This window comes from Dicentrarchus labrax, unplaced genomic scaffold, assembly GCF_905237075.1.
Source record: "Dicentrarchus labrax unplaced genomic scaffold, dlabrax2021, whole genome shotgun sequence".
In the NCBI taxonomy this organism is placed as follows: Eukaryota; Metazoa; Chordata; class Actinopteri; family Moronidae; genus Dicentrarchus; species Dicentrarchus labrax.
In genome coordinates this window covers 10,909,119-10,923,722 of record NW_026136717.1, presented here as the reverse complement: position 1 = coordinate 10,923,722, position 14,604 = coordinate 10,909,119, and the positions used below count along the sequence as shown (strand labels likewise).

General features: G+C 38.9%; 1 protein-coding gene across 5 annotated transcripts in view; it reads right to left on the bottom strand.

Annotated features, from left to right (window-relative positions):
* Positions 1-225: 225 nt before the first annotated feature.
* elavl2 (ELAV like neuron-specific RNA binding protein 2) overlaps positions 226-14,604 on the bottom strand; it is a 36,359-nt gene continuing 21,980 nt past the window's right edge. For 4 of the 5 annotated variants that reach the window (XM_051429527.1, XM_051429528.1, XM_051429526.1 and 1 more), the window contains 5 exons: positions 11,787-11,890; positions 8,244-8,397; positions 5,605-5,830; positions 4,868-4,906; positions 226-2,863 (listed from right to left, as the gene is read on the bottom strand). In XM_051429527.1, the coding sequence (XP_051285487.1) occupies positions 2,533-2,863; positions 4,868-4,906; positions 5,605-5,830; positions 8,244-8,397; positions 11,787-11,890 (854 nt within the window). In that variant the 3' untranslated portion in view covers positions 226-2,532. The remainder of the gene's footprint in view (positions 2,864-4,867; positions 4,907-5,604; positions 5,831-8,243; positions 8,398-11,786; positions 11,891-14,604) is intronic. The other variant, XM_051429525.1, reaches the window with a different exon arrangement.

The following is a 14,604-nucleotide window of genomic DNA, read 5'->3' as shown; positions in this document are numbered from 1 at the left end:
AGCAGATAGTATGTGAATTAAAGACTTTTTAAGAGAGCAGAACTGTTAATAAAATAACGGGTTTGCTTAAATACATAAGCACAGTGATTTAAAAAAAGTAAAAAATTGAAATGTAACATGTGAAAAATACGTATTGCTGACATTTTAAACGTTAAATTGGAAAAAAAACAAAAAACATTTTTCCGCAGGAAAAAGGGAATGATGGGATCCATTCACAAAGCTGCATTGCCCTTCAACTTATTTATTGATGTACTGAACATGGAAAAAATCCAAAGTATCCAAACACAAAGTAAAGAACATGTACATCCTTTTAAATACTCAAAAGATATTCTATTCCAAAAATGTTGTGAACCAAGTCAGACTATACAACTTCAAATAAATAATCATTCTCATATTTAGAATTGAGATAAGAGGGGTGGGAGGCAACATTCTTTCATGCCAGACCATCAGCACAATTTGTCAAGACCAAATAATCATGAGGAAGTTACAAAAAGAAAAGTTATTTTCAACAATGACAGGTCAGGCATGAAAAATGTCATCTCTACCCCACAGCAGCAAGTATCACAACTCATCTAGACTTAAATTTAACTTTTACAAGTAACACAAAGAAGGAATAGATAAACAAGAAAAAGCAGTTGCAAAGATAATTATATAATGCATAGCACACTGCTCATTTAAGGGGAAGCATGACTAGTAATTGGTTTAAATACCAAGCAGGATGCAGGTGCAGTATTCAGTGCATCTAAGGCTCCACTGGCCTCCATTTGTTAGTTCAAGATGAGTTAGATGTTCGACAAACTCTTGCAACCAATTTTGCTATCGTTAATGGAACTGCTTCACTGACCTTCCCCCAAAGTGAATAAAGCAATATACACCTTTTTACGATTTTAAAGACAGGTTATATGCATTACGTATATATATGAGTATGAAAAAAAAAAAACTAATCAAATAGTTCAAAACTGTGGTTTATATCCATTCTTTACCACATAAATATATATCTATAATGTTTATATATAAAAAACAAAACATATGTCTATAGTTTCTTAATACCTTTTTTTTTTTTTTACGAAGCAAGACTATCTACAGACCAAACAACCAACAAATTTGATGCACTGTAATGCTAGTCCATGGGACAACAAATCAAGTTTTTCAACTGAAGGCAAACTGAAAATTAAAAAGGTTAATATCCAAAATGAAAATACCTTACATACTCCATAAAAAGAAAAAAGATATATATAATATCACACTTTCCGATGAAGTCCAAACTAGAACCAAAAGAAGTCTGCCAAATACTCAACATAAAAAAGGACTTATTTACATAGCTCAAAGCTCAGGAGTAATCCGTTCTATTCTTCAGACTAGGTTATCTTAAGCTGCTGCCTTCATTGGCTTGTCCTCAATCTTTCATACAAAGTATGTAAAAACCCTTATTGGTTGATATTAAGACAAAATCAGTCTAATGATATATTGTAGGTACACCACAAAACACCATGAGCTCCGTCTGAAGGGAATCCTTTAGGAAGAACTGATTTTTATCCCCCCCATTTACCTTTTAAGATATCTCCACGTTATAATTTTGCATGCACTTTTTTGCGATTAAACCTTTGTATTTTTTGTCCGTTTCCAAATCAAATCGGAAAGCGAGTTGCTAGTCATAACAACCAGGATGACAGGGGGACCCACAGATGATTTTACAAATGAAACCAGCACTGCCATTGATTCTATAATCTAAAGATAATACAAAGATCTCAAAAGGTATCTTTTACATCATAAATCTCCCCAGAAATTTCAACCACTGCAAACTTTCCTGTAAAGTTCAAAAGCTCACAAGGTGTCATATGAAGATATTTCTCAAAGTATCCAAGTCAAAATATTTTGTTCCAGGTCCAGTAAAAAGTTTCTCCAAATTTTTCTTTTTATAAAAATAGATGCTTTTTAAACCCACATCAAAGAGGTTCTTAGCTCTTTGGCAAGGTACTGCTTTAAGAATTTTTTTTTTGTCTTTATCCGTTAAGTTTACAATAAGCAACATTATGCAGCCAACCAATAACCAACTTATATTACAATGAACGGAATACTTACAAAATCAACATAACTGCAAATAGTTCAAAGTAAGTACTTGCTAACCACTGAAGGCATAACGCACCTAAGGCAAATCAGGACACAGAGAAATACAAAGAAAATCACTACACATAACCTTACAAGACTTACTGTTTCAAAGCAGATGTGCAACAAAATGACAAAACCTATAGTAACGTTTTAGATGGTCCATCTGTAAAGACAGCAAGAGAATTCAACATCACAGGCATTAAAACCTGCAGTATTTTTTTCCTGTTTTAAAGTATATTGAGAAGATTCAAAGCGTAGCAATGAAAAGAAAGAAAAATCACATTGTTGGACGCTAAATATTGTTTTTCTTCGTAACACTGATTTACAAAGCTGTTTTTACTAATGTAGAAAGATACGGTCGATGCGCTTCCATTTTCTGTTTCCATTTTCTGCTGAGTTTTCTAGAAACAATCTCAGTGGGTATTAGGCTTTGTGTGTTTTGTTGGTTTTGAACGAGACTTGTAGCACTCTGTCCCCAAGGCGGTATCCATTCAAGCTGGCGATGGCCACGGCTGCTTCGTCGTAGTTAGTCATGGTGACAAAACCAAATCCTTTGCACTTGTTTGTGTTGAAGTCGCGGATAACCTTGACGTTTGTGACGGCACCAAACGGCCCAAACATCTGCCAAAGGATGCTTTCATCTGCGTCTGGAGCCAGATTGTAGACGAAGATACACCAGCCAGTGCCTGCGTGCCCCGGGATGTTGATGCCAGCCAAGCTGGTCACCCCGTCAATGGCCATGGGGGAGAACCTGCTGTAAAAGACAAAAAGGTAACATGGTTCAAGGCAAGAGCCAAAATGAGGACAAAATGGGCCTTTTTATTAGACAACAGATCGTGCCAACAAGCCTAACACAATCTGACAAGTCTCTGCAGAGATCAGCGCTCGCCATGCTTCTTTCTGAGCAGTGTTTACTTTGCTTCTACAGTCTGCATTAACGCCCTACTTTCATTTCAGAAGCCTCTTTTTCAAACTCCATTCAATGATCAGATGAGATATTCTTTTATAAGTAGCAATAAGTTGGGCAATAAGTTATCAAGTTAAAGAAATAAAAGCTGAACTGTCACTTCACAGACAAGTCAACTGCATATATGCACATTCTGTTCTGATACTAGAGCTGGAGATTATAAAGCCAGCTTTTCACGTTTCTTTTGTAGCATCTTTTTGAGCTACAAAGACAGCAGCACAGATTTCTTCAAAAACAAAAAGTGGCAAATTATAATGGTAACTAAGTATCATTAAAGCGGAAGTTTGTGCCAAGACTGGATTAAAAGGCACGCAAAAAGCCCTGGCCTTTGGTAAATGTGGTTTTGCAGTTTGAAGAAACAAAATTCAAAGTGCATGGAAAGCCTATGAATTATTGCAGCAGGTGTCACATAAGATTAGCTGCTCCAGTTGGCCTCTCAGGGAACATCCACCATGACAGGTGTGCTCCCAGCATCAAGGACACAGAGAGAGATTTGGCAACGAAGACGTCAGCCAATGAGCAGGGCAGAAGAAAAATCACAAGTCTATTGTCGCTGGTGATGGGCCTTTGAGCTTTCAGGGGATTGGACTTCAATCATACTCGAGGAAGGCATTCTTATAAAACTGAACTTAGACAAACTGGTATCCTGGCGAATCCTGAAAGACGTATGACGCAACAAAGTTTAAAACAGGACAGGGCTGTCCATAATAGATCAAGGCAAAAGTATGGAGCTCAAAATATAAGTATGCAATTTTGTGCAATAGCAAGTAAGAGATTGTAAAAGTCTGTCCTTTGTTATGTAGACAAGCAGTGTAGACAATGCTTTAATCTAGACATGTTGTGACATTATGTCAAGATTAAAGCACTTGACTGCATCCCTGTCACTAACCTTATTTTAGACAGCAATATTAAATAATTACAAGTCAAAATTAAAGTGCAAATGATTGAATGTACCCACAGTAGGGGTTAAAGGTAGAATTGTAGAGTCTGGCTAATATGACAGAAGGCCATCATCATGGCCACTGGTCAGACAAACAGTAGCAGCATACATGTTGGCAAGTGTGTAATAAAAACTATGCTTGAGGTAATTGACAATGTGTATTACGCGATCTTTGTACAGCAGCACAGTCTCTCTGCTTTTAACTCTCTGCAGCTGAATGAGTTTGAACTGTGAAACAGGCTGCCTCAGTCAATCTATATAGCCTGCTGGCTGAGTGCTTAAGTCTGCCTCCTCATATTCAGAAGGTCCTGGGTCTGAATGCCACTAAGGCCTTGTTGTGTGCTTTGTTCTCCGGTGAATATCAAGGTAGTTAAGTAGTTAGAATGGGTTCAATGTAGGAGAAATGTGTCTTAATGTGCCCCAACAATCCAGCATCCATCAGCTCTGGTGAATTGAGGCAGGGAAAGTGACTGCAAGTGGTCTTTAGTGGCACCCATCACTGGTTTCTACCTAGGAGCATGGGTGGCACCGGCCCTCTCTTCTCTATTCGTAACAGTCGACATTTCAGCTAAATATTTACATCACTTGCTGCTAGAACAAACAGCCTAATTCACTCACACCAACTGGATTATATATATATATTTGTAGAGAGAAGCACTAATGCATGCACACAAAAGCATTTTTCTTTGATCAACAACCTTGTATTGAATCAGTGCTACCTTATGCAGTGTTAACTACCTACGCAATGTTGCCAAGAGCTCATGCAGGAAAATATAAAAAGGAGAAAGAAAATGCATCCCTCCGGATAAATTAAAGCAGACTAGGAAATCTAAAAAAGGAAATCAATTTACCTTTTGACTCCATAGGCCATGTTCAGTAGATTGTCCAACCTAAAAAGAAACAAACACAACAAACACATATACATTAATATCATTATATAAAGAAAGCTTTTTATGGGGTTGATGATCCATTTTGACAGGATTACAGAGATGAGTAATATTTCCATTCAAGTGAATCCCAAGACTATCATGTCCTATTAACCTGTTGACTGAACTTGTTTATCCCTGTTGAGACTACACCCATCAGCAAACAGGAGACAAGTGTTTCATAGTTTAGGCTGGAAATACTGCAGCTTTCAAAGCATAATACATCAAAATTCCATTTCTATAAATAGTGATTCGTTTTGCATACCACTGAGGTCAGTGGTTTAAAAAAAGCGAATTCGTAATGGATTTATTTCCACATTTATGCTCACTAACCAGTCCGATTACAACAAAAAGAAAACTTTCCGACCCTCTACTGATTTATCCACCAGAGTATTCCTCATCTCATTTTCATTTGTCAAAATCTGCTCAAACCCAATTGTGTTGTAGGCCTACATCAGCAACAGGAGGAACACAGCAAAGTTGAAAATGTGAATATGGGGATGAATTATTCTGTCCAGAGTGTTGATGAGCTCCATCACAGAATATTTTCATAATACTGCTGTGAGACAATTTAAATGCTAATTTCAAAAAGCCTCAGACATCAGTTGCAGTATTAACTAGGCTTGGCTCTAATCAAATTTTTTTTGGTGTGCCCCTTTTACCTGAAGCGTTGTGCCTGCTGTGCGAGGGGTCCTGGGTACCTTCGATTGGGCGACTGATACAGCTGGGACAGCAGTGCCTGGCTGGTCTTCTGGCTCGGGTTGTTCGCAAACTTCACTGTAATGGGTTCGGTGGCACCAGGCGGCTTCTGACAGTTAAGGCCCTTGATGGCCTCCTCAGCCTCAACTCGCCGATCAAAACGAATGAAGCCAACCCCTCTGGAAACACCTGAGGAAAGAACATTATCAGTTATAGGCTGAGTTTTTTTTTTTTGACAGCCATGAATCAATCATCTGCACTGTGAACTTCACTGAGACAGCTTAAATAGTAACTTTAATAAGTTTATTGGGATGTGCGGATTACAAATCTGTTTTTCCTCCATGGTTATTTTACCCACTGCTGTGAGGGTATGTCACTGCAAGGCTATGTCACTGCAAGGCTCTGCCTAAAATGCTAGTTCGTAGCTAGTCATTTCTGTGTGCAGTGATAGTAACTTACTAGGTAACATTACTTTTCAGTGTGGTGAGCTAGCTGTTTTGGGTAAAACCCTCCACTTCAGAAATCTTTTACATAACATAAAAGCCAAGTAAACTTAAGTTCATTTAAACCTATCCTTTCTATTTATTTACCTCTTACTGCCCTCTTGGGACATCTATGCATGTCTTTTTGCTCTTAGTCTTCTTTCCTGCTGCGTGCCAATCAGCCTTGAGCTTTAGTATCAAAAAAGTAAAGTCAAAAAGAGGTTGTCCCTCATTTTAAACAGTGTTGTAAAACTGTCAGAATCTATTAGTACTCTTAACATTTCATTTTCACAAATAACTTGATCACAATAATATTTAATATACTGAACTGACAGATTATATATTTCAAGGGCACGGAGAAAAACAGACCTGTGGCTACTTTTTATGGCAACACCACGAGAAGCAGATTAATGATTTTTACTGCCTTGCTGCCACTTGCTTCCCCTGTAACTAGGGATGTCCCGATCCAAATTTCAGTGATCGGTATCAGCGCTGAACAAGGCATTTTTAATTTGATATCGGCTATGTTGAGCTTTATTGATCCAATCTGAGCTTTTGTTTTACGTCAGCTGCCATACGATTGTTTTTACTCACAAAGCTTTCATGCATAGTGTAGCCATCATCAACTGACTCACTGTTTCTTTCCTCCACTCTGCTCTGTGTGTGACAGAAAGCAGCCCCGCCCACTGCGGAGTTTCACTGCGGGCGGGGCTGCCTGTGCTCAGTGGACAGCAGTAGAGATCCGACACAACCACACTCAACACGCCACTGAAAGTGCAACAAAAACCCCGCTAATAAAAAGCCAATAAGAGTAATTAATAAATGGAATCCGCAAAAAAAGATGTAGAGACGACGGAAATAAACACCAACTCAGACAAAGGCTGCACTGAAGCAACAAAAACTGGAAAGAGAAACTCAAGGCAAAAAGATTACAGGGTTTGCCATTTTATACTTTATTTATAGTTTTTATTTATGCCTTTATACTACTGTGCAAAAAAAATTAAAGGAACATCTTCAATGCAGGTTTTTGTTTAATGCAATGCAGAGCTATTCAATTGTCAAGCATAGACATTGGATTGATTTTAAGAACTTTAATGTACTGGTTGCACTGTATTATCTAAAAGAAAAATACAAGTATCGGATCAGTACTCAGTATTAGCAGTTATTAATTAACTCACATCGGGACAAAAAAAACCCCAAAACTATCGGGACATCCCTACCTGTTAACACTAGCGACGGCTGGCTGCTAAACATTCAGTACTTAAGGGGGTGTGTGTCTACTACAGGTGGTCTACGTGTGGCTATTGACCGTATTGCATGTGAATTACTTAACATTCAAAATTACTGACAGCCTCCAGATTTTTCCTTCACTTTTGAAAAAAATTCCATCAATGAGGGAAAGGCATCAGAAAGTATGAGTAACTTTTTTATTTGTTTGTGAACAACAGCAGGATTTGCTTTGGATTTTGGTGATTGAATTTCCTCTTTTCTTACAGTTGAATCACAGATTCATTAATACTCAAGTAAAAGCAAAAGTGAATTCTCAAGAAACAAGCTTTTTTCATGTTTGAAAATAAAGAACCATTCCCATAATGCATGCCTCAAAGAATATTACATGTGTCTGCTGCACACAGGAACAGAACTATTGGGAAATGTCTCAGTGAAAGATTCTGTTTATTAGTGTTTCATAAGGGTTCTGCTTCCACATGACAGTTGAGAAATATAGAATATAACTGCTCTAAATGCATTTCAGTTTCTGCCATGAAATGGGCATTGCATGTACACCTTGGGGATGGGAAGAGAAAGGGGGAAAAAGCAAGAGAAGGCGAGTGCAGGCAGAGGGGAGATTGGACAGAAAAAGGAATTATGAAGCATTGAGTCCTGCTACTTTACACCCATTTCATATTCTATCCATCTATGCATATTTATGAACACCTCTAGTGGAAAATTGCATTTTTGGGGACCTCATACCACCAACCCCTGATGCATTTCTCATGCCTGGATGTGTCATTTTGTTAGGAAGTCACTGGGGGAGGGAGGGGGAGAAAAGAAGCAAACTAAAAAAGGAACAAAAAGAAGGAAAAAGCAAAACCGTTTGACAGCTGTCATGTCCTACTCACCAGTCACCTGGTCCACCAGAATGCGTGAGGTAATGATCCGTCCATACTGAGAGAAGAGCTGCTCCAGTTCTTTCTGAGTCATGGTTTTTGGCAAGCCACTGACGTACAAATTTGCATCTCTGATGGAGGCGGAGCTTGGACGCGCATAGGAAACCTATAGGTGGAGACAGTTCACATGACCATTACATTAAAGCCTGTTTTAGAACACGCAGTAATGAACCTGTAGTACAAAATTGCGTTAGATCACCTTCTGTTACTTTTGTTCAAACTCACAGAACAGATGCTGCGACAGAGACCACACTAAGTCATATTTAACCAGGCTGAGTTTACTTTAACCCTCGAGGCACCTTGGGGGACCAAACGTGTACATTCTGCCTTTTTGACTTGTTTGATTCTCAATATATCAGTCAGTTTAAAGGCTAATTGTATGAAACTTGGCCAGGATTTGTTTTTTTTTTAAATTCCATGATCCCCTCTGTTGTAAGGTGTATAGGATGGAAGATTCACATCTATACCTACACCCTTTCACCTCGGACACATTCACTCCCATTATAACCACATGGGGCAGCAGAGCTTCATCACGAAGATTCAATGGAGGCCTGGTTCTCTTACCTTGCAAAATGCATGGCAATAAAAAACACTTAACACCCTAAAAATGGTCTTGGTATGTTGGGGATATAAAAGTGTGAGTGAGGGAAATTTGAATCAAAGGCCACATGAACTGTTTGTTTTTTCTTGATCAAGAGAGCCTCTTCTCTCCTATTGGATGCTTGATATAACCTGTTAATGCAAGTGCATGTTAGAAGTGTGTGAGAACAGTTGGAAAGGTAAATGGATCTGTACTTCTATAGCGCCTTCCTAGTCTTCCGACCACTCAATGCACTTTTACCCTCCTGAGACCTGAGCTTTTGATTGGGGTGCATTTTAAATTTCTCCTAGCTATTTAAGATTAGTAGGACCTTATAGACATAAGCATTGTTTTTGAACAATTTGTAGCTTTCACAAAAAAAATGATGTCCTCATGACATCTTATGACAAAAGGGCATAAAATCAAATAAAAAAAAATTATAAAAACTTTACATCTATGGTTAGGTCTGAAGTTGTTGAAAAGATTTGATGCGGTCAAAGTGAAAAAAATATTTATATACGACTTTTTTTATGACACTTATGAGAGAACATTTGGGGTCCCAAGGTTAGCTATCACTGCTCCAAAAATAATGCATCCAAATCAATGTTATCAATTATTGACCTAATCAAGGCTCTAATTACCTCATCCCAAATATTCCACATTGCACCTCATTTTTGGAAAATCATATTTTGTTTTTCCCATTGAGAAAATCTGGTGTGTCTATGACAAAAGGGGCAAAAAACAAACAAAAAAAAAAAAACTTAGGTCTGAAAAAAAAAACAAACAAAATGACATTTTTATTACACTTTTATGGAGGGACCATTTTGGGTCCCCAGGTTCAAACTTGTATGTTCATTTTAAAAAGGTGCCTCAAGGGTTAAATATACTCATGTAATGCAGACCACATATTACAATGTACGCAACAAATACTGCATTCAATTGCTGATGCAATCACATCTAATGGGTTATGCAATTAAGGGGATGGGACATGGGCCAAACAAAAAACAAAGTACATATTCAAATACATTTTCCCCCAAAGATGGTTTCTGTGATTTTAGGTAGTTCTCACACTATTCTATTTTCAAGTGTTTATTTTTCTGGAACATGCCTTTAATTAATTACTTGAAGCTATAAAGATGGCACCAGCAGTATCTGGTAAATATTGGCTTTATTTTTGTACAGGAAGTGAAGACGCAACACCCATCTTATGTGTTGAGGGTTCAAATGTTTGTACCATACTTTCAATTTCTCAGGATGCAGTGTAATTGTTTCAGGCCACATTAATAAAACTGCTGATTTCAATGTATTGATAAAGCTTGTTTTTGTTCATTTCTTGAAAATTTCTATAGACAGAGCAGTGTTGCTGCCTCTTAAAACCAATCTCGCCCCTTCCCGTCTCTAAAGTCAGGACATATTTGGACAGCCCCCAGCACCAGGCCAGATAGATATGCAGCATAAATCAACATTTGTCCATAAACACAGCAGAGTAATAGAAAACAGAGGGGGACCAGAGAGTCATCTACCAAGTCCTGTGGATCAATACATCATTACACCCATGAGTAGTCTTTTTTTTTTTTTTAAACTGTGAACCATCCAATTTTCAGTCATGTAGACATTTATACAATAACATGCAGAAGGAACGGCTTGAGGATGGTTTTGTACACTACTACAAGAGGTGGAGAAAAGGGAGAAAAAAAAAATTTGTCAAGATCCTGCTCCATCTTGCTATTCCCTCAGTCTAGTAGCTCCAGGCTCTTGTGACACGGCTGTCAATTGACTGAATAGTATATGGTAATGTAGTAGTAATGTATTTAATTACCAGACATGTTAAATGCTCCTACACATATATTATCCCTCTCTGCAACGAAAAGAAAAATCACTCACTTTAATTAAACCTTCAATAAAAAGGATTCCTTTATGTGCTCTCTGATCGATAAGAACTCCTCTTGGTCACCCCACCTCAAAACTACCTGTTCCTGCCCTTAAGGAAGGCTGACAAAGTGAACGTGAAAGCTAGAGCTCCCTGCTCACAGCCAGGCAACTCCCTCGCTTCTCCTCATCCCTGCCTCCGTCCCAGTCTCACCTTCACACTTCATTTGATGCTAATATTTGCAAAGTATATTCCTCTACCTCACTGGGGTTTATTTGCACTTCTGACAGAGCAGCTACAGAGTTTTGGATGTGTGATATAAATATATAAAAAAAAGATTCCCATGTTCTACTTTCAGAGGTATGAACTGAGGAAGAGGGGGAAAGAAAAGAGACGTGTTCTGTTTGATTGGTCAGGCTCATAACACGCCTTATCTTTAACCATCTATACAATATTGAAATGGTAAAGAAATAGTCAAGCATACAACTGACAAATCTGGTGCTATTCAAGTATGAATTTTCTATCACAAAATGTGTTTTTACTCAGACATTTTCATTAATACCCCTCTGCCCGATGTGAGAAGGGATCTGGCTAGCTCCTTGTAAGACCACTGCGAAAAATATCACAGCTAATAATCTGCCTCCACCATCCCCAAATCCTGCAGCACTATATGAAGCAAATGAGTTTTTCCCCACCAGCACATTGAGTGCTACATTGCCTGATGAATGCTAATGGTAGCCACCTCCCTGTAAAGGCATACAGCAGTGCTACAGCACATGCAACCATAGAAACAGTTCTGCTCTACTTGAGGCCCAGGCAAAGCCGCATGTGCCCAGATTAACAATAGGCTCCCATTCCACCCTACATTTCTCCAGCCTCATTATGCTTCGACTCCAACCCAGAGAGCTAGACATGAACGGCATATCTTGGATTTTTGCAACCGGTCCAGAATGGTAACATTTCAGTAGCTTATTGGAGATAAAAATGTACATGACGATGCCTGTCTGATTAAGAAAAACAAAAACATCTTTGCACGACATCTTACCTTGATGGTTTTGGTCTGAAGTCTCAAGCCATTTAAGGTATTGATGGCCTTCTCTGCGTCCTTCGGGTCCACGTAATTAACAAATCCATAGCCTAGGCTCTGCCCTGCAATCACAATACCAGAACATACATAGAGGGTCACGCTTAATAGAAACTGAAAAGGGACAAACATCAGTGCATTACCACTAAATATGGACAAAACTGCCTTTTATGAATCATTAGTGAATACAAATACAAAAAGTATCAAGAGTGTCAGTAATACTTTGACACACAGATAAACAGTCGATCTTTATTATTTTGCAGAGCATTAAGAACACAGGAGGTCACAAGCCCATTTCCAACAAACATCTATTTGGCTTATAACCTATAGTAAATTCTCAAAGCGACTATTTGACGAACACATCTTAAATTAAAAACGACAGGCAATTGCTCTGCTTTCACACCAACTCATCTCTGACACAGTGCAGTAGCCGAGGCTCAATGTGTTCCCCTCCCTCTACAGTTTATCTCTAAAATGTACAATAGATTGACACCCACTCTTTATGTGCACAGAGGCAATTCAATTTCCTCCACCCACACTGCTGGGTCTCTCTGCAATTCCACTGCCGGTCAAGTTCACCAGCTCAAGCAGCTTCAGCATATTAATACAGTCCATAAGCAGCTTGAATTTTATCTAAAACTTTTGATGAAATAAGATGGAGTTCATATTTTCACAAACCAAACTATCAAATTTAAGCACCAGACAGCTCCAGACAGACTGTTCAGATTCTTTAAATTCAGGGTGTTTTTCTAAAGATGTCATATTAGCTACATTAGTTGTTTACTGTGGTAGACTGTTAAGACTAAACTATATTAATTTGTGTATGATGTGACAGTATACAAATTTGATATAAATTGTATTGGTCAAACTGACAACCAACTGTCACATATTGCCTGCAGCATTGCTATTAACTTAGCTTTACTGTACATCTGAACACCCTGTATACATCCATACTGGCTTTATCAGTCTTACCACCATGAGTCACTGCTCTCATGGGTTGTTTTGCTGTGATCAACTAAGGTTCATAAACTTAATTTCACCTTGCATCTCAGGGAGTGCCATAGCTAGAAGAAACACGCCAAGCCTTTGAAATAAACTGGTGAAATGACACTTTTACTTAAGCCTGGAGGGCAAACCGCCTGCCTCACTGTGTTGTACTGTACGCATGTGGGCACATTATGCCCCTATACTGATGTCTTCATATGGAACGTCTACTATCTGCTACATACGCAGTAGAGACTGGGAGACCCTGAATGTTTTCCTGTAATCAACAACTCTCTCACTTTCAGCTGTTATTAAAGGGGAACTTGGCAACTCTAGCCATTTCTTCGCTTCACTTTTGTCGTCGCATGTTTTCTCAACGAGCTCCCCCTACAGCTCTGGGACGTTTATTTCAAAACTCACTTGAGGCACTCTCCTCCCCTTTTCTATCGCTGCTGATGTGCATTTGTTGCCGGGCAACTTTTTCATGTGGAGCAATGTCTACCGAGGTGGGTAATACATTCATGGTCGCTTGTTCTTATAGCCAGCGTGGCTAACCGGTATCGAGGGGGGCGTGTGCGTTTATGTGGAATTGCCGTAAAAGCAGTTCGTGTTTCTCGCTCGTTCTTACTTCTCACGATACTTCCTATTTCCAACTTAACGGGATGGTAGTCCCAAAGTTGCAAGGTTGGTTTTCTGCCTGGGGACGCTAGGGGGAGCAGAGAAAGTCACCATTTTCACCGGAACAGGCCATTTAACCATCCAAATGATTTCTAAACGGGTTTATTAAGTTGAAATAGTTGCCAAGTTCCCCTTTAAAAAGGAGTAGGGGAGACATGCTAGGATACACCTTCAAACAGAAAACTGCACCCAGCTTCCAGTAAAAGACTAGTGCTGCCCATAGTGGGAGGAAAACGACACAAAGACTAAGCTGCTGCAACAGCAGCAGCCAAGGCAAGAACATTTAAAGCAAAGAGGAAGCATGCATCTCTCTGGTGATTACTTAACATCTGATGTAGCACCAGTACACAGATGTAGGCTGGCTTAAATCCATTGCCACAGGGCCATGGGAGAGACAAAAGCAACACAGTCTGGAGGGGATCGGGTTTTATGTAGAGCTGAAATTCAAATCAGAGCATCATTCCTGAGATATGACTAGGAGGCTTTGAATAACATTAAGGGCCTAATTTTGTTCCCAACTGAGTTTTTAAGTCTGTTTTTCCCACCCCAATTCAAGCTTTTATAGGTTAAAAATACAAGTTTAACTGCTTAATTTATAACAGTCTATTGGTTAGATACTGTTGATGGGCAAAGCTGGTCGTCAGTCCATTATCAATCCATACTGCAACTTGTATAATCGAATGCCTTAGAAATACATTGACAAAAACTACTGCTCGGCAGTGGGGATCAATCCCATGTTCTTACACTCAGTCCTGGGATTTAAAAGCTTTTTAAACCCTGAACTTTCCAAGCATGACCAAAAATGACAAACTGAAATTGTGAGACATTTTGCACCAGCACTTAGAGCAATATTGGGCATGCTAAAACTTTAGCAACTCCTTCAGAACCAGAGTCCTGTGTGCTTTTGTTTTTTGAGCAAAACAATTTTAAATGTTTGTGTCAGGGCTGTTTAATACATTTATATAAAAAGAAATATGCGTTCCTTAGGTGTCCTGTTTGACAAGTATCTAATGCCAGCCGGAGAGCTAAGAACTCACCCTTTCCAGCTGGCTGCATTTGTATTTCTTTAATAAAAAGGCAATTTGTTCTTACATGGCTAATTACTCCTAATCAGATC